This window comes from Carettochelys insculpta, chromosome 2 (assembly GCF_033958435.1).
Source record: "Carettochelys insculpta isolate YL-2023 chromosome 2, ASM3395843v1, whole genome shotgun sequence".
NCBI classification, from domain to species: domain Eukaryota; kingdom Metazoa; phylum Chordata; order Testudines; family Carettochelyidae; genus Carettochelys; species Carettochelys insculpta.
In genome coordinates this window covers 183,812,826-183,831,629 of record NC_134138.1, presented here as the reverse complement: position 1 = coordinate 183,831,629, position 18,804 = coordinate 183,812,826, and the positions used below count along the sequence as shown (strand labels likewise).

At 45.1% G+C, this 18,804-nt stretch overlaps 1 protein-coding gene across 3 annotated transcripts in view; it reads left to right on the top strand.

The window, feature by feature from the left end:
* The first annotated feature begins 4,608 nt into the window (after positions 1-4,608).
* Positions 4,609-18,804, top strand: part of SUGCT (succinyl-CoA:glutarate-CoA transferase) — a 536,399-nt gene continuing 522,203 nt past the window's right edge. For 2 of the 3 annotated variants that reach the window (XM_074986041.1, XM_074986039.1), the window contains exons 1-3: positions 4,609-4,830; positions 14,030-14,081; positions 14,177-14,250. In XM_074986041.1, coding sequence (XP_074842142.1) covers positions 4,653-4,830; positions 14,030-14,081; positions 14,177-14,250 — 304 coding nt within the window. In that variant the 5' untranslated portion in view covers positions 4,609-4,652. The remainder of the gene's footprint in view (positions 4,831-14,029; positions 14,082-14,176; positions 14,251-18,804) is intronic. The other variant, XM_074986040.1, reaches the window with a different exon arrangement.

Below are 18,804 nucleotides of genomic sequence, written 5' to 3'. Positions count from 1 at the left end.
TGCAAAGCTATAGGAGTCCTTGCTGTCACCACTGTGCAGGAGCTAGTCTCAGCTGGCTCAGGAGGCAGGACAGAGGATGGTACTGACTCCTCCTGAGTATTACACAGACAAGGGAGCAAGCGGACAAGTGGATCAAACAATCAGCTTACCAGCCAGCATTCATAACTTCAGGCAGACACTGCACCTGCTTGGCCTTGGCTTTCTTCACTGTCCCTATCTACCTCTTCACCTGCATGAATTTGCCTGTGTAAGTGTATGAGTGCTGGAGGGTATGAGTGAATGGAGGATGAAAGCTAGTTCCCCTTCTGCCTTTAACTCAACAGTAGTGTAACCGGAGAAGAGGGAGTTAAGTGAGTAGAACAAGAAGACGGAATGTACAGCCCATATCCGGCTTCGCTTCAGTGCTGTGAAACAAACAAGATGTAACTGAGGGTAACCTTTGAATTTTGGGGCCTGGGTCTCGTGTCTAAAACGACCACCAGAGGACCCCCAGAGACCCCCGTGCCTGCGTAGTACGAGGATATTGTGTAATGGGAAGGCAGAGTGTATTACCTGTGTGGGGAGTGACTGTCACGGAACAGCTGTATATATGTGCTATCACCCAGACGCTGGGCATGCAGGCTTTGAGGAGAGATCCCCCTGCGCCTTACTTGGCATGCCAAATAAAGATTCTTCTGCTACTCTTGGTGTGATGAATTAGCTTTGCGCACCGGCCACAAACTACCTCACTGCCATCTCAGGTGGCAACAGTAGCATTTAATAAAACACATATAAGTGTAATGCCGGGGTGGTCTATACAGGTTGACCCTCTTTCACCTGTCATCTGAGGCTGCCAGACAAGAGAATTTGCCAGACCATGGGAACTCAGCATTGTCTAGCTAGCACATTACCAACACTTTCATTGCCTGCTGGGGTCTTAAAAGACATTTAGAGGTATATTGCAGATAAAATAACAGCACAAAATACTGAGAGCCAGGTCCAGTGGCTGTAAAGAAACTTTATGGGACCATGGAAAACTTGGCCACACCCATGATAAGTGGTCTTCTGGTTAAGTAAAGTCATGCTGCATTATGGATGCTGCTGGATGATACAGTTCTGGATTAGAGAGATTCAACCCATAGAGGAAAGAGATAACAGGCAGAAGTGATTGTGGATCTGGGTGGGAGGGGGTACAGGAGTAGGTTGGAATGCGGGGGGAGGAGGAAGTTGTGTCTGGGTAAGAGTGGGGTGCAGGTCTGTGAAGAAGGGGGTTGCAGGAGCAGTATGGAGGTCTGGGCAGGAGCATGAGTGCAGGAGCAGGGTGGGAATGAAAGTTGGGGTAGGAGGCGTGTGCAGGAGCAGGGTGGGAGTGTGGGGTCTGGGCAATGGCTGGAGGGCTGCTTACCTGGTGCAGCATCCCTGTGGCTCCCAGGCACGACCCCTCTCTGCTCTGATTGGCCTGATATTTGGGAATTTGTCTTATATAGGCACCTATGGCTATCCCATCCCAGTTTTTCCACACTTGCTCTCTGGTCACTGTGCCTTACTGAGTCTCAGGTACCCTCCTCTCTGTCCTTTTAGCTCCACAGATCAGCTTTTTTATTTTTTTTTAGGCGATAGTCTCTCCAGGGAAACCCAGTCTTTATAAGTATTTATCCTTGTCCTTTCAGATAAGCTTTGATTAACAAAATAGTCAACAGTATTGATATTTAAATTATAATTGGGAATCTGAGTTAGCCTCTGAGGTGTGAACTGTCCCACTGAGTTGAGTAGGGCTGTTTGCCCACACAGCCATTGTTTCAGGCTCTGCAGATTCAGGGCCTGTCTACACTTTAAATGCTATAGATCTGCTGCTGAAGCATTTCAGTGTAAACAATGCTTACACTGAAGGGAGGAGTTCTCCCAGTAGTGTAGGTAATTATCCACCCCCAAGAGGCAGTAGCTATGTCAAAATATCTTGTTGAGCTATGGAGAACAACAAGAAGTCCTGTGGCACCTTGTAGACTAACAGATATTTTAGAGCATAAGCTTTCCTGAGCAAAGATCTGCTTTGTCAGATGATGAAGCAGGTCTTTGCCCATGAAAGCTTATGCTCCAAAAATATCTGTTAGCCTATAAGGTGCCACAAGACTTCTTGTTGTTCTTGAAGATACAGACTAACAAGGCTACCTCTCTGATACATGTTGAGCTATCATGATCTTCAGTGAGGGTTAAGCTCAGGCCTGCCAGTGTTGGGCAGGGGCATAGATGGGCTCAATTGCCTCAGGCCCCTTAAATTGCTGCAGGAGCAGCAGTAGTCTGCTCTAGGCAGTACTAAGTTCAGGGCGTGGGGAGAGGCGCTGTCCCTGCTGCATGGGGGGTTTGTTACCCCCAGCCCCACCCTTTCAGGCAGCATGGAGCTGGGTCCCCTCTTCCCCCACCTTACCTAGCGGCCCCATAATTCTGTTGGCCAGCTTCAGTCAGCTTAATTATGTCAGCATAGACTCATAGAACCATCGAGTTAGATGGGACCACAAATGTCATGTAAGCTTACCCCCAACTAGGACTAACTTTATTTCAGGGTTATGGTGTCCCTTTAATTTAGGTTTAAATTAATGGAGAATTGTGGATCCTCTATATAAACCTTCCAAGGGTAGAGAATGAGGGCTTCAAAGTTTTTAACAGGTCTTGTGTAGGTCAACCTTCACACCCATGCATATCCCAGATTATGCTTCAGCGTGAGAGAGCTATAACTTTTTTTTTTACCTATTGTTTCTGTTAAAATTTGCTGCTTGAAGTTAATTTGTTTTTCATTTCTAAAAAATAATTATGCCAAAAAATTATATATGCAAGCAACAAAGTGGTGCACTTTATTGACCAACTTCGTAGAAAATCGCTTGAAGCCAAACAAAAGCCTCTATGAAGTTTAAACTCTGCTCCATGTGAAAGAGGTCTATTTAACTTATGGCTGGTTGCTTCATTTCTTGAACACTTCAAACTGTTTCCAACAAAATATTTCTGTGGTAGGTTTACCTACCTATCTATGTGTCTACCAATGCATTGATATGATTTCATCATGGTAGTACCTCAGTGCCTCTGAAATGTACAAAAGTACAAGTAACAGTAAAAAAAAAAATTGGTTTTCCACTTTATACAAGAAGCCCTGAAAGTTGCTTGACAAAGGTATGCTAGAGTTAAAGGCAGTAGACTTACTTTTTCCAGAGAAAGGTATGTCTTTATTTAGGCTGATTAAATGCAATGAGTGGAACACTTGTCCTACCTTTCTTTGGGAACACATCTTAGACTAGGGGTCAGCAGCCCCTGGGACAGGTGCCAAGAGTTGCATGCAAACTGATTTTCATTGGCACACAAGGCGAGAGCTCAGCCCTGCCCCTCCTCCCCCCTGCAGCTGGGAGCTTGATCAGAGTCATGCTGCCTATAGATTAACAAAAAACCCAGCTAATCCTACCAACCACCACCTAAATAGTAAAGCTCTGCATCTTTATTTATTTATTAATGAAGCTGTTGTAAGTAGGACTATTAGTGACTTTAAAAAGTATTGCTGTCACTCAGCCCATACAGAGACATCAAAAGGTCAGATTTTGGTAGATTGCTGACCCCTGTCTGAGACAATGATCATCAGTTTCCTTTCTTGATGGTGGGAAAGTATAAAACATTTGTGAGTACCTGTTGTAAAGGACACTTTGATAACCTCACGATGGATACTGTACAAAGATGCATTGGATGAACATGCCAAGTCTAGGCTTTTTTTTTTTTAAACAGACAGTAAATGAGTACAAGAGAGATTCTTCCCAGCTATTTATTGAACCAGGCAAAACAAAACTGCACAGGGACAAAATTTGTGCCACTCCAGGTTTAGTGTGAAGGAGCAGTGCTCAGTCTGGGGATTTAGCAGAGGGGGAATACAAAGCAGAAAATGTGCTAGAAGACATCTAAATTCCCACCACCCCAAGAACTATAAAGCCATAAACCACAGTGAAACAAAGTCTGATAACCAGAGGTGGAAAAAGTACTCAAAATAGTACTTGAGTAAAAGTACAGCTGCTGGGGCGAGCATGGGGGAGGGGGCATGTGCTTAAATACAAGTCAGCAGTGTCCGTCTGGAAAACTACCTGAGTAAAAGGACACACATGCAGCTCCCATCTTGATTGTATTCAAGTATGCGGAAGTGAAAGCAGCTGCAATTTTACTCAAGTAACTTTTGGCGGATTTTTCCCACCTCTGCTGACTGTGCCTGAAGGCATCTCCCATCCTAACTCCCTACCAGCCCAAGGAAAGGTGGGATTACTTTCGCACTCCGAAGGCGAGACCCACGTGACGTTTAGCTTCGCGCCTGCGTGCCACACACAGCAGGGAATATTTTCACGGGCGGAGAGAAAGCGGGCGACACTCAGAACGCCACCTGCGCAAACGCAAAAGGGTGGGAGACTTTTCGCACCGGGAGGCCGGAGGAGAGGGAAAGCGGTGGGCCCTTGCGCCTGCGCAGCACGAAGGGCCGGGTACCTTTTTCGCAGGCACTGGGGTAGGCAGGGCCCGAGTCGCATTGGATGTCGCTAATGCTCCTCCTCCGCGCCTTGCTCCCAAGTTCGGGCACCGCTCGCTCCCTCTCGCAGTGCGTTTGTCCCGCACCCTGGCCCGCAGTGTCTCTGAGGCTCGGGCTGGCAGCCGCAGCAATGCTGAGCGCTGTGCTGGGCGGAAGGAGCGGCTCCTGTGTCCGGCGCAGGAGGAGTCTCTGCCCCGTCCCCACCAGTAGCAGTGTCTGCCCCGCCTTTCCCCTCTCCCCCCGTCCTCGGAGACTCCTCTCCGCACCTAGCAGCAACAGAGGGGCGCAGGGAAGCGGTCTCCATCCAGGTAGCCACTTTTAACCTCTCAATGCCCGGAACCCCTTGCTTTAGCTGGCATGGGAGTCGCGGCTGTGTCTTAATTCTCAGCTGCATCACACCTGCACAGGGCGAAGTCTCTCGTGATGTTATTATTTATGTCTGGGGTGAGGGACCTTTGCCAAACAATCAAGGTGTTTTTTGCCTCGGTGGTCTTAGTTTGGCAAAATACACAAATTTCACAAAGCAGGAGGCCTGGGGACGATCCAATTAAAGATATATTTGTTTGAGAATTTTGCTATGCATTTGCTGTGCTGCTATGAAATCTTGTAAACCTGCCCCCCCCAGCCCCAAAGGGTCCGAGAGTGCCACACACTCAAACACTGAAATCCAGCTATCTCTAGGACAACAGCCACTGACGGAAACTATGACACTAAGAATAACATGGCTCATAACTACAGCAAAGTAGAATCTTGTAGATTTCTGGATAGTTTTTTTTTGTCCCTCAGCATTTTATTTTGTTTTACATTCATTTTATTTCAAATTAAACTTTGTTTCACTTTTACAGCATTACCAGTGCCATGTCTGTCTTGATTGCAAATGACTTTTCTCTTTTCCCCTGAATGAAAATGCACATCTGAATGTAGGTGGACAATTTTCCCCACTGGCTGAAGAAGAACTCAAAAGGTTCTGTTTCTGATGCGGGCTTTCCTGAGTGTTCAGTGGATCGGAGGAGGTGGCAAAAACTTAAGGGAAATGATGGGAATGACTGGAGCTGAATGAGGACTATTACCAACAGCAATTTATAGAGAATGTGCTGCATTTCTAGTTCACTTACTAGCATTGTTTATTTCCCATTTATGGGTAAACAACCCGTTCTGTGGGTCTAGTTTTAGACCCAAGCCTTGTGTTATTTTACAAAACTTTTCACTGTTTGGGGATTTTATAATGGATTAACTTCTTTGCTGCAAATCCTATTTTTGTTTTAATAATCATAAAAATAATAAGAAGAAGAAGACGAGAGGATGAAGATGGGCTTGATACTGGGATAGTAGGACTCAGGGAATGGTTTGGGAGACTTTTACTCCCACAGTCACATGACTAGTGTACTAGAATTCTCATTTCTCTAATGATTGAGTGGACATGGATGGTGTGTATCATATAAAACCAGTCTACAACTCATTAACTTTTTTACAGGAGCCAGGCTGAGGCTTGGTGAATTCAGAGATGATTAGTCAAGAGTCACTCTGCTTGCTGGCAGTGTGTTTTTCAGTAGTGCATAGCATTGCTTCTGCAGCTTTCTGAACCAAACTTTTGATTTACCTTCCACAGACTTTCCCCTCACTCTTTTTCTCAGTGTTGGGACAACACCCCTAATCCAACTTCTCATATCTATTTCCCAATAGTTTGTTTCTCCCACCATTGATTCTGCACTTTCTTCTATGCTCCCTGTTACTCCAGTGGGGCCATGGTCCTTGATTTGGGTTAGCAGACAATACCATAATATAAATATTATGATAAAAATGGGGACACAACCTCCTGTTAATTATGGCTTTGTGTAAATGCATATTTTACAGGGGAAATCTAAATGCTTTTCAGAGTTCCCTTAGAGACCCTGAGATGACTCCTAACGGACTGTCTGTCAAGCTGAGCTGGTGCACTTTTTGACTCTGGAAGTGCTCTCATTTGGGAAGCTACTTTTGCTTGGTAGTGTATGTACAAGAAAGAGAGAGAATCCAGCTACATATTGTCTGTCAGCTAGTACAGAGATTGTGAGTTTGGGCTGGAGAGAGGCAGACCTTTCCTCTTCTTCAGATGTTCTTCTAAAGTTGAGTTATGGAATGCCCCGATTAAGTACTTAAAATACATGTAAACATATGCTTGTCAGTAAGCACGAGAGTAGTCCATGCTAGTGTTTCTCAATGTGTAGTACACGTATCCTCAGGGGTACACGAGAGAAGTCTGTGGCAAGTACACGTGCCAGAGCTTCATGTGGTTCTTTGAGCAGTAAAATGCTTGGAGCTGTGAAGAGTGCTGTGCGCTGCTCTGCATACATGTCCCTCTCTAGCTCTTGGAGGGAGAAGTGCGTGGCAGCAACGATGGTTGGGGTGACAGTGGTGCTTCAGTGAGTCACCCGAATTGGATTACAGCGTGTGTGTGTGTGTGTGTGTGTGTGTCTGGCTCTGGAGGAGGTGGAATTTGGTGAAATAAGGGGTAGGGAGGGCTGGGGGTGCCTGGCTCTGGAGGGGGGGATTGGTTAAAGCACAAAACTGGCGGTGCCTGGCTTTGGAGGAGGGGAGTGGGTTGATGCAGTGTGCTGGTGGTGCCTGGCTCTGGAATATTACGACTGGTATCTGAAGTAAGTGATAAAATTGCTATTTGTACAATTTTAGTTTAGTGTTTATAACTGCAACTGAAAGGGTTTAAAATGGACTGATTCTTTGTGGAAAATAAAGAATAAAACTGCAGATTTGGAAGAAGATAGTACGCAGGAAACCATATCAGAAACATTGTGGCCCTCAGCAGTTTGAAACCTAGGTTTGAACTTTTGATTTCATCCAAACAAGCTCAAATTTCTCATTAAATTAATTATATTTTTTCTTGTAATTTCATGGTGATCACTGTTTATTGACGTTTGCATAAAATACACATATGTATGACTAAAAATTGGACTTATTTTATCTACTTTTTAGTTATCCTCTTTCATCATCATCATCATCATCAATAACAGTGGGCTCAGCGCCCATTGGTATCTGATACCTCTCAGCATTTCCTTCCATCTTTCCCTATCCAGTGCAGAGTGGCTTAGTTTCTGTAGACTAGCTCTGCACCAATCTACTACATCATCCATCCATTCTCTGTGAAGTCTGCCTCTCCTATTCAAACCATGTATTATGCCAAATACTAGGGTCTTGATCTTTCGTTCATCTTTCATTCTGCAAATATGTCCAAATAGTTGTAGCTTCTGTTTTATAACCTTCTGCAGCAAGTTCTCTTTCAGCTGCATCTTTCTATATAAATTCCTCATTGGTGACCTTCTGCATCCATCCTATTCTCAGAATCTTTCTATAACTCCTTTCGAACGCCAATATTCTTCTTTTTGAATCTTTTGTTATTACCCATGTCTCACATCTGTACAACATGCTGCTGAATACACATTTTCAGACCCCCAGCTTCATTCCTAAGCTAATTGCTATGCTTTTCCAGATCTTATCCATCACCTTCAAACTCGCTCTTGCTTTCGCTATTCTAGTTGCTATTTCCTTCTTAAAGTCTAGATCATACGTTATGTTGCTCCCCAGATATGTGAACTTCTCTACATTTTCTAGATCAATACCATCGACACTGATCTTCCTTCCTATTTCCTTATCTCCAAATACCATTGTTTTTGTTTTATCAATGTTCATAATCAGTCTGTACCGCCTCCCTTCTTTGTTTAACACCTGCACCGTTTTCGCTAGCTTCTCCTCATCTTCCTCAATAACTATATCATCTGCGAGCCTCAAGTTGTTAGTTCTCTTCCCATGCACAGATATACCTTCTGCCTCTTCCTTGATCTTGTCTATTGCTCTCTCCAGATGTGTGATGAAGATACTTGACGATATTGGATTGCCTTCTCGTACCTCTACTTGTTTGAAACCAACTTCCCAACTCCCCTCATGTTCTCACCGCTGCCTCCGCATTATCATTAATATCTTTCAACAACCATATCAGTCCTGCTATCCACTCCGTGTGACTCCAGCACTGTCCGAGTCACTTTCTGATCTATACTGTCAAATGCCTTTTGAAATTTGACGAAGCAAGTGTATACGTTTTTGTTCTTTCGTCGAGCTTTTTCTGCTATCAGTCTTAGTGCCAATATCTGCTGTATGGTACTTCTATCTTTTCTGAACCCTGATTGCTCGTCTGCTATATGTTCTTCTATCTGTGATTTTAATCTCTCAGTCAGTATCATCATCAGCATCTTACCTAGATGGCTTGTTAGGGCAATCATTCTGTAGTTCTTACACTCCGATGTACTTCCTTTTTTGGGTATTGTCACTAGCACAAATCTTGTCCATTCCTTAGGCACCTTCCCTTCTTTCCATGCTATCTTACATAATTGTTGTATTTCTTGAATCATGCTTTCTTCGTCGTATTTGATCATCTCTCCCATGGTCTTATCATTTCCAGAGCTCTTGTTGTTCTTTAGTCGTTTTGCTGCTTTTTCTACTTCCTCCTTCGAAATATCAGTCTCACTCTCAATGCTTGGGGGAGCTATCTCTTTCAATTCTTCAATCAGTCTTTGTGAGACACTCACGTCCAACTGTACTTTGTATAGATCAGTGCAATATTTCGTCCATCGCTGCACAATCTTCTCCCTGTTCATGAGCACTTCTTCATTCTCATCTTTGATCGACATCTGCTTTAGTTGCCATTTCCTATTAATTTTCCTAATTGTCTTATATACCTCCCTGGTCTTACATTCACCATAATACCTCTCGATATCCTCACATTGCTCTTTTAACAATTTCTCCTTATCCTTTCTGGCTGCTTTCCTCACCTCATTGCATTTCATCCTATATTGCTATTCTGCTATCTCAGAAACATCTCTTCTGATCTTCAACACTCTTTTCTCTTGAACCAACTTCAGTGTCTTCTGGGTAGTCCACTTCTTATTGATTTTCTTCTTCTGGAACAGTCTGTTCAATTGCCTCTTCCATAGCGATGGCTATTCCTGTGACTCTCTTATCTAGGTCTTTCTCTGTGGTGATATTCTTAATCTTCTCTTTGAGTGCTGTTCTGTATACATTCCCTGTTTCTTCCTCACATAGCCTTGCCACATCTCTTCTTTTCTTAAACTGTGTCTTACATTTTCTTTGGAGTTTTATCTTGATTGTGGTCTGAGTCTATATCCGCTCCTTGAAAAGTTTGGCACTGATGTTATCCATCTTCTTATCAAAATCATATCTATCGTGTTCTTTGACTTCCCATCATTCGATCGCCACATCCACTTCCTACAGTCCTTTTGTTGGAATCTCGTGTTGCAGATCACCATCTCATGCTCTGTAGCAAACTCTAACAGTTTCTCACCTCGTTCGTTCCTTTCTCCATATCCAGACCTTCCTGTGACTCTCTCCCAACCTTCATTATCTGTTCCAACCTTCGCATTCCAATCTCCTCCGATGATCAACATATCTTTCTCAGTATTCCTCCACCGTCTTTGTCAAGTCTTTATAGAATAGCTCAATCTCTTCCTCCATACTGTGTGACGTGGGTGCATACACCTGAATTACTGAGATGTTGAACGGATTTGCTTCGAATCGTGCGACCATCATTCTTGCACTCACTGGTTTGTATCCTAATAATGCTTTTCTAGCTGTTTTGCTAAGAAGGAATCCAACTCCTGCTTCATGCTTCGTTTCATTTCGTTTCCTGATCAAATGACTTTGCAACCTCATAGTTCCCCTGTTCCCATCCAATGCATCTCTGCCAGTCCAAGTATATCACATTGGTATCTCTCCATCTCCTTCCAAAGCAGCTCTAATTTTCCAGTTGCCCATAGTGTTTGGACGTTCCATGTTCTAATGGATAGCTTACGTGTTAGGTGTAATTTTCTTTTGGTAGCCAACTTAATGATCCAACCACGATTGCTTGATTGGTATCGCGGACCTTGTTTATCTGGGTGACCTGTGAACCAGCATCTTTTAACATTTAGTTGTATTGGCATCAGATTTGATTCGTATTGTTGTTTGACTGTCAGCTCGTTGACACACATCTAACCAACCCTTCTCCTCCATCCAGGCTTGGGACTGGCATGGAGCTCTCAGTGGCTTCATGGCAGAGTTTTATCCTCTTTGCGCAATCATAAGTACCTTGGCAGTTTTATTGCCTATAGGCAACTTCTTTCGACTAACCAGTTACAATTAAGCTGTTTAAACAAATGTGTTGCAATGGTAGTGTAATGCCCTGGCCTATGGCAGCGGCCCCCCTGGGTGGCGTGGGCCAACACAGCTCGCCCTCCGGGTCTAGCTGGCCCAAGGCTTTGTCCCCTTTAAGGGCCGGCTGGTGGTCGGCCAGCAGCTGAAGAGCCCTGCCCACCGTCCGGGCGGGGCAGCCATCTGCCAAACAGTTAGAGGCCCACCCTTCGCTCAGGGCAGGGCAGCAGTCACACAAGCTGTTTTGGGAAGCCCGGCCCTCAGTCCAGGGCCAGGCAACGGCCAAACAGCAGCTTACAGGCCCCGGCCCTCAGCTTGGCACGGGGCAGCGGTTCCACAAGCACTTTGGACGCCCAGCCCTTGCTTCAGGGCGGGGCTGCGGGTAAGTGCACAGTTGGGAAGCCCAGCCCCCAGTTTGGGGCGGGACAGCAGTTCCACAAACAGTGGCTTGGAGGCCCAGCCCTCAGTTCAGGGCGGGGCAGTCGTCATGTTGCCTTCCCCTAACCGGGGTTGGCTTTCGGGAGGTGAGGGGTTACCCTGGCAGGGAGGGGGTAGGGGGTAGGGGGTCACAGGCCCTCCCATTCCACTGCAACCTGGCCCGGGGCCCTACAGATTGCTCACACCTGAGCTTGGCAGTGGGGATCCAGACCACAACACACCCTCATTGGCTCAAGGGGAGCGTTCCCTGGGCCACTTCCTACCTCTGCCTTCATCAGTGCGGGGTCCCAGTCAGCTTGGTCGGCTGGTCCCGGCTGGTAGGTCTCGTCCGAGTAGTCTGCCTTCAGGGGCTCTGGCCAGTTGGACATCTCGATGTCGTTGGTGTAGTCCGGCAGTGGCAGGACTGTGGGCTCTAGGCAGTCGGAGGCCTTTGCGCTGCAGGTGTCCTGCCGAACTCCGGGATCGTGTGCTTCTGGGGCTCCCGGGTAGCTAGCGCCGGGCAGTCTCTCTGGTCCTGGCCAGGCCTCGGGGGAGGGGCCCTCCAGCGGCATGAGGACCCTGGTAGGTCCGGGAAGTCCGGGTAGTATCCCTGTGGCATCCTTATCTGTGGCTGCCCAGGCTGGTCTGGGGAGCTGCAGGGGGAAACTCTTGCCGACAGACTGGGCGGTGGTGGGTCCCCTGCCTCTGGCGCCCAGGAGCCTGGTCAGCGGCCTCCTCCCGGCATGGCGGCCCAGCATTTAATGGGCCTGAGCCCTGCCCCTGGCCCTTCTGGCTTTAGGTGCCGCTCTCTGAGGGGCGAGGCACTGGGGTTCCGGCTCAGGGCCCGCCCACCAGGGCCTCTGAGCAGCCTCCTCCGCCTCTGAGTCTGGGGGAGGCCACAGCACCTCACTACAGGTAGCAAAAAAATTGCATGACTGAAAATTGTGGGTACTGGGGCTACTTATAATTTTTTTTTTGTTTGAGTAAGTGATTCTTTATAAAGTAAGGTTAAAATAACACTGGTCAGTGCTAACGAAGTAAGTGGGACCTGCTTAAAGTTAATCATACATTTTGCTTGTCTGAGACCTGACTGAGTTTATTGAGGGAGGGCTCTTGAAGAGTCATTGTGCTATATAAATTTACTGATATTGTACAACCAACTATTTACAGTCATATCCAGCATAATTACCGGTAGCTGTTTTCCAGCTTTGTGTTTACAGTGAAAGACAACAGTACTTAAACATATGTACCTGACTTCCCATGAATGGTTTAAGAAGTGCAAAACAACCCTGAGGCAAATATTTAGACTGGTCTGCATACAGTAGACCTCCAACTTACACAATTTCAGCTTATACGTTTATTGCAGTAATGTGAGTCGAAATCATGAGTAGTGGGGAGTCAGGAACCAGGTGGCAGCCTGGCTTCTGGCTCCCCTCCATTGGTAGGGGCTGGAAAGTGACCAGCCTGTGAGCGGCAGGGAGCCCAGAGCCAGGCACAGCAGTGCTGGTCAGTTACCTGGCTCCTGAAAGTGGCACTCCCACCACTCCTAGGAGCCAGGAGACTGACCAGCACTGCTGCACTTGGCTCTGGGCTCCCCGTTGCTCATGGGTTCAGAGAGCCAGGTGCAACCAGGGCCAGGGAACTGAAGGTGGGAGGGCCCCTCCACAACCTGGTCCCATCTTAAGCAAAATTTGACCTGGGTGGTTGCCTGGGGAAGTAACCTACATGCACGTCAGGCATCTACTATACTGCACTTTCTCATGTCAGTAACAAAACAAACCAGTCAAATTACAGATTTGTAATAAATGAGGAAAATGTCATACAACTGAAGAATGAGAGAGCATGCTGTTTTTTATTGAGTGAGATGTGATGAATTAAAGTATTTGTGCAGGGACCTTAAATTCCCAGTCCATCCAAATACTTCGTAACTTATGGCTAGAGAGGGAGAGAGCGTCTTATAATATATTTTCTCCATGCTTTGTCATTTCCCTTTGTTTGATCAAGTACTTGAGTAAAGAAGAGGTCCTCCTGGCTAGCATTATGTAACCTTTCAGTTGTAGCAGAAGTCTGATTGCATTTATGTATTTATTGAAATTGCTATGGGATTTATCATTGCATACCCGAACATCTCACAGATATTAAATACACCTCACAACATCCCTAGGAGTAGCAAAATATTACTATCCCCCACTTTACAGAGAGGTTAAGTGACCTTTCCAAGATCACCCAGGAGATCTGAGGACACCTGTGACTTAGAGGGGAAGTCAGTTACCTTCTCTTGGGTTTTAAGAGGGAACGGGAAGAAGGAAGGAAAAATATATATGGATTGATTTCTTGAGCATATATTTATCATCATGAGGGCTATCAGGAAGAACAAAATATTGCTTTGTTTTGTACTCATCTGCTTCAGTTTTCAAGTGCCTTGTTAAAATGTGAAGACAATTTTTTTGAGTTGTAAGTGCTGACCCTACTTCAGATTATCAGCCCAGGTCAAACCACTCTGCAGCTGGGGAGTCTTTCCTTCACACTGGTCTGTTATCCGTTAGTTTAAATACATATATCTTCTTGACACTGACTGCTATGAGTTTATTGGATCTTTCTGCAGGCTGCTGCCTATAAACTTAAGGTTAATGTATGTAACAGCACATTTAACAATAACAAATGTAACAATATACTATGGTATTGGGTTTTAAAACATCTCTACCATACTAATAACTTATGTGGTGCTTCACGCGTGTTAATATGGTGTTATCCCTAGTCTATACATGGGCATAACAAGTTTGAGCACACCAGAAGAGGTTCCAAACTTCCAGGAGAAACATTCATTTCCCACCCTCCCCCCCTTTTTTTTTAAAGAAGTTCACAGGTCAAATACTGTTTTTTCTTTCTTACCAGGTGCTAATAACGTGAAGCCGCTGGAAGGTGTGAAAATTCTTGATCTAACAAGGTTTGTGTTTGTTGTTTGTGGTTCAGAATAGTTCTCTGAGACTGAAATGCTGTGGCAGAACTACTACCAACAGCTGCTGCTTTTTAACATTGCAGGGTACTTGCAGGACCCTTTGCAACAATGAATTTAGGAGACCTAGGAGCAGAGGTTATTAAAGTGGAAAGACCAGGTAAGGTTTCTTCATATAATCAGAGTGAGGATGAGTTTAAACCTCAGTTGTCTATGTGATTTTTTTAAAATAGTTTTCCTCTGTGCAGATTTAAGGGGTGCTCTGCAATTCTTGGGGTGCGCTTTGATTTGTAGTCCAGACCAATTAGGAGTTTGGGGACCACAGTATGGTCTGAACCTGTAAAATGCGATTTCCTTGTCTGCTTTTCCTTCCTCTACCCTCTGAAGTGAGGAGAAAGAAGATGCTAGATTGAGTGGTGATATGTGTCTGGCTAGGCTATTGGAAAACTTTTATTTTCTTTTTAAAATTATTTCTATTCAGCCTACAAGTTTTGATTCTTTGGGATCTGTGGATATCATTCCATTTCCAGTTTCCTCCAGACCAGTGGTTTCCAACATTTTCAGCAGCACAGCCCACTTCAGTGATTACTTGTGGGTGGTGGAAAGGGGAGAGTGAGGAGGTGGCTCCCTTTCCCACAGCCTGCTGGAGCTGAGACGTAGCATTTAAACTGCATCCCAGCTCCAACAAGCTCCCACCATGCCTCCCTCCCACTTGCTAGAGCAGACAGGGTGGGGGTGAGGGCCTCCCTGCCAGCCTGTTTGCACTAGGAAGCAGCATTTCAGCTTCCTCCCAGTGTGAATGGGCTCTGATAGGTCAGCATTTCCCCTTATGGTGGCTCTGCCATCAACCCCACACCAGCTGGGAGTTGGGCAGCCTTGCTGCTTGAGTCCCAGCTGGTGCTGAGTTGTTAATTCTTCCCTCTCCCCTGCTGCAATGCTCTGCAAAGAACTGCAGCAAGGGGAAACTGAGGAAATTTCAAGGCAAACTTGGACAGTTCTCATGGCACACGGGTTGAAAGCCACTGCTCCAGGCTCATTGTTGGAGACCTAATTGTTGGCTTACTGGCTGGTCTAGTTACTGCAGTTTCTTTAGTCAACTTACTCCAAAAACTGTAATATAATGTTACATGTAGATACATGTTGTTCAGAAGTAGCGCATGCTCTTAATCCTTTTGGGTAGGATAAGGGCATGAGCAGTCTAAAGTTCTAAGACTAAGGCATTTTTGGGTTATGAATTCAATAAATCTTGTTAATCTGCTTAGCAAAAGACTTTACACATAAAATGTATGTTACCGGTGAGTCAAAATTTAGGTAGTTTGCCTTTAATTTATTTAGAAAGATTCTTCTTTGGCCTCAGACTAAATATTTTTGGCCTAGAGAGTTTTTTTGTATCGTGTGAAAAGTCTGGTAAAATAGGAGTTAGACAGAGTGCTGTATTCTGAACAATAACATTAGTATAGATAGAACAAAAACAAGAAGTCCTGTGTCATCTTATAGACTAACAGATATTTTGGAGCATAAGCTTTCGTGGGCAAAGACCCACTTCGTCACATGCATGAGAAGATGGGTATTTGCCCACAAAAGCTTATGCTCCAAAATATCTGTTAGTCTGTAAGGTGCCGCAGGACTTCTTGTTGTTCTTGAAGATACAGACTAACATGTCTACCTCTCTGAAATCAGTACGAATAGAATCCTTTCAGAAAAAAACCTGTTATTTTTATGATCTATTTTAATTATGGGAGTACCTAGGGGCTCCCAGTCAAAGAATAGTGCTTCACTGTGCTAGGTGCTGTACAACTATTTAATGACAAGATGGGCCCTGTCCCAAGGAGTTTATCATCTTATTACAGAGCAAGAAATATTGTGACTTCTAGTTTCTTCTATGCTGCTCTGATTCTTATGTATTGTAATTGATGGCTTCAGAGGATAGCTGCAGAACATCAGTTAAGACTCATTCTCTTCTGCCGGGAGGGCCAATTGTGAATAAGGCAGCTTCTTTAAAACGGACAGAAAAGATAAAAATTACTACAAGAGTAGCATATGCCAAATGGTTGAGGCCTACCATGCTAAGTGGAATTGTTCTGACTTCAGTGTAGGTTACGTACCTAGAGATGTGTAACCAGACTGGTGGCATCACTGAGTATGACAATATATTACACTTTATGTGGCGACTGTTAGATCTCATAAACTTATGGCCCTGAGTTTAGCATTCTGTATTACTACATGAAAGACCTTTGATTTCCACATCTCATCACTTGCTTCTCAGGCAAGGGTTGGGAGTGTTTCAGAAGCACTCCCATTTTATTTGACCCCTGGAAATAAAATACACCATCTGCTTTTACAGCTGGATCCAGTGAATCATTTGCCTCTGGCATATTAATCAGACATCTGTTACTGATTGAAACACCAGATTTCCAACTGGTCACTCTAGGCTCTTTTCTCTCATCAATACACAGTGGATTTCCAAAAGTAACTGCCATTAATGCAATAGAAGTTTACAGGCTTGTGCAAAACTTAAGCATTAGGTTCCTGATAGTAAATATGAAAAAAAAAATCTTTATTTTGAGATACAGTCTGATCTGTGGCCACAGTTATCAGTTATGGGGCTGGCAGAGCATAGTTACGTGGGCATCAAAGCAGGGGTGCAACAAAAGGCTTTGCATAATGCCTTGTTAGCATAAAATGGTGCAGCTAGGCCCCAAGATGAAACTATGAAATAAGGACTTTCCTAATTCTCTCTTCTCTTGACTTCTGAAAGGTGAAGGCAGCACAGGCACACTCATCTCTTAAACTGTTCATTTAGAGGAAATGGTGACTGAGTCTCATTACAAAAAACTCTGCAACGGCTGAAAGCTTCCGTAAAACTTTGACAGCATCTGAAATTATAATTCAACAAAGGAGAAATGTGACTGGCATTAATTATTTAGGGTAGGCATTTTTGGGGAGTGTGTCCTTTTTAATAGGTAACCAGATATAGCCATATGTACCTGTATAGCGGGTGTTCCAAACAAAGGCAACAGAATAGATGCTGGTGTTCTCAGGATTCAGATCCTTGCATGTGATTTTGCTGCATTGCACATCTCTCACTGTTCCAATCCAGGCTCTCCCACTCTCTGCAGCGCTCCCAGACCTGAAAAGGTTATGGCTGCTGTTTCAGCTCTGAGTACTTGCTCCTTTCTGCCGTCCCTTAAAAGGATCAGAGGGAGCCTAGGTGCCCAGCTGGCCTTGTTTTTCACTCCTTGATACTTGCTAGTGCAAGAGTCTGGGTAGACTGATCAAAATGAATACAGTCTTAAGGGTAGTAGTACCTATGAATAGGAACTTTTAATCTTGTCCCTTCTGGCTGTAATAGCATGTGATTGCAGTATGGCTCTTTGTGAACTGCAGATGTAAGTCTGGAAGGCAAACCAGAACTGAAACATCCATAGAATGTATTTAATTAACTCATCCAAAGAACTGTTAGCAAAATATACAATGGTAAGTTGAACCACGTTGGCTTAAACTGTGAGTTTCAGAAGATTGAGGTGTTATATGGCAGGATGTTACAGGTGTATTTTCAGAGAACGATTTTAGTTGGAGCCATGTAAACATTTATCTCTTAAGATTAATGTCCATTTCTCAACTGAGTGTGCAACTTGGCTCTGATGGGAACAGATGGAAATTGTGTGGCTCTGGGGTCATGCTTCTATGAGAGGCTGAGAAACGTCTTTCTTTCTTTGCTTTTAGCAGTGCGAGCACATCTACAAATAGCCCCAACACAAAGTTGGTGGTTCTGTCTCTACCTTTGTTAGCTGAACACTTGATTTTTTTTTTATGGTGCCTGGTGCCAGCTGCTGCCCCACTGCACCACGTGGCAGCAAAGCTGTTGTGGGGGTCGTGCTTGTAGGAGAGGCTGAGAAACTTCTCAGTGGTTTACATTTGTTCAGGCCCTCCCACCCGCCCCACAGGTGCCACTCAGTCGGAGTCTTTCCCATGGCCAGTCACATTATGTGGTTAGCCCCCTGCCTAGTAAGAGGACATGCCTGCTTTTCAGTGCTGACCATGCTGTTAGGCAGCACCGTGTTCTGGCTTGCACATGGTGAGAGCTCCAAAGGCAGTAAAGATTTTTGCAGGCTTGAAAGTCTCACCTGGCGGCTAAGATTTTTGGGGCCTGGCTGCCACCTGGGGTGAGTGCCTCAACTGGCCTTCCACCCAACCTCCCCCATGCCTCCCACCACAACCAGGAAACTGGGGGGCTAGCTGTTGCTGGGGGAAAGTCTCTCGCGGGGTCTACAAATTGGTGGGGGGGCCTGGCTGCCACTTGGGGGGAAAGGTTCAGTTGGCTGCTGAGCAATTGACCCCACACCCCACCACTCGAAAAGATTGCTGAGGACTATGTCAACTGGCCATTCAACTTCCCATATACCCACCCCCCACCACAAATGGCAGTGAAATTTGGTGAGCACCATCCCCTGTGCTGGTAAAATGTCTGTGTAGTGAAGAGGGAAACCAAAAATCTTTTCCCTAGCCTTTTCTATCATCTTTCTTCTAACTTTGGATTTTTCATGTGGGGAACAGTGGGTGGATGGCCAGAAGACACAGACAATGCACAGCAGCTGTATAATGAAGTGGGAAGCCAAAACCTCTGCCTCACCAAATCTCTTTTTTTCAAAACCTTTGCTGTCTACTTTTTCTTCAAGCTTTGCATTGTTCCCGTATTAGTTTCAGGGATCAG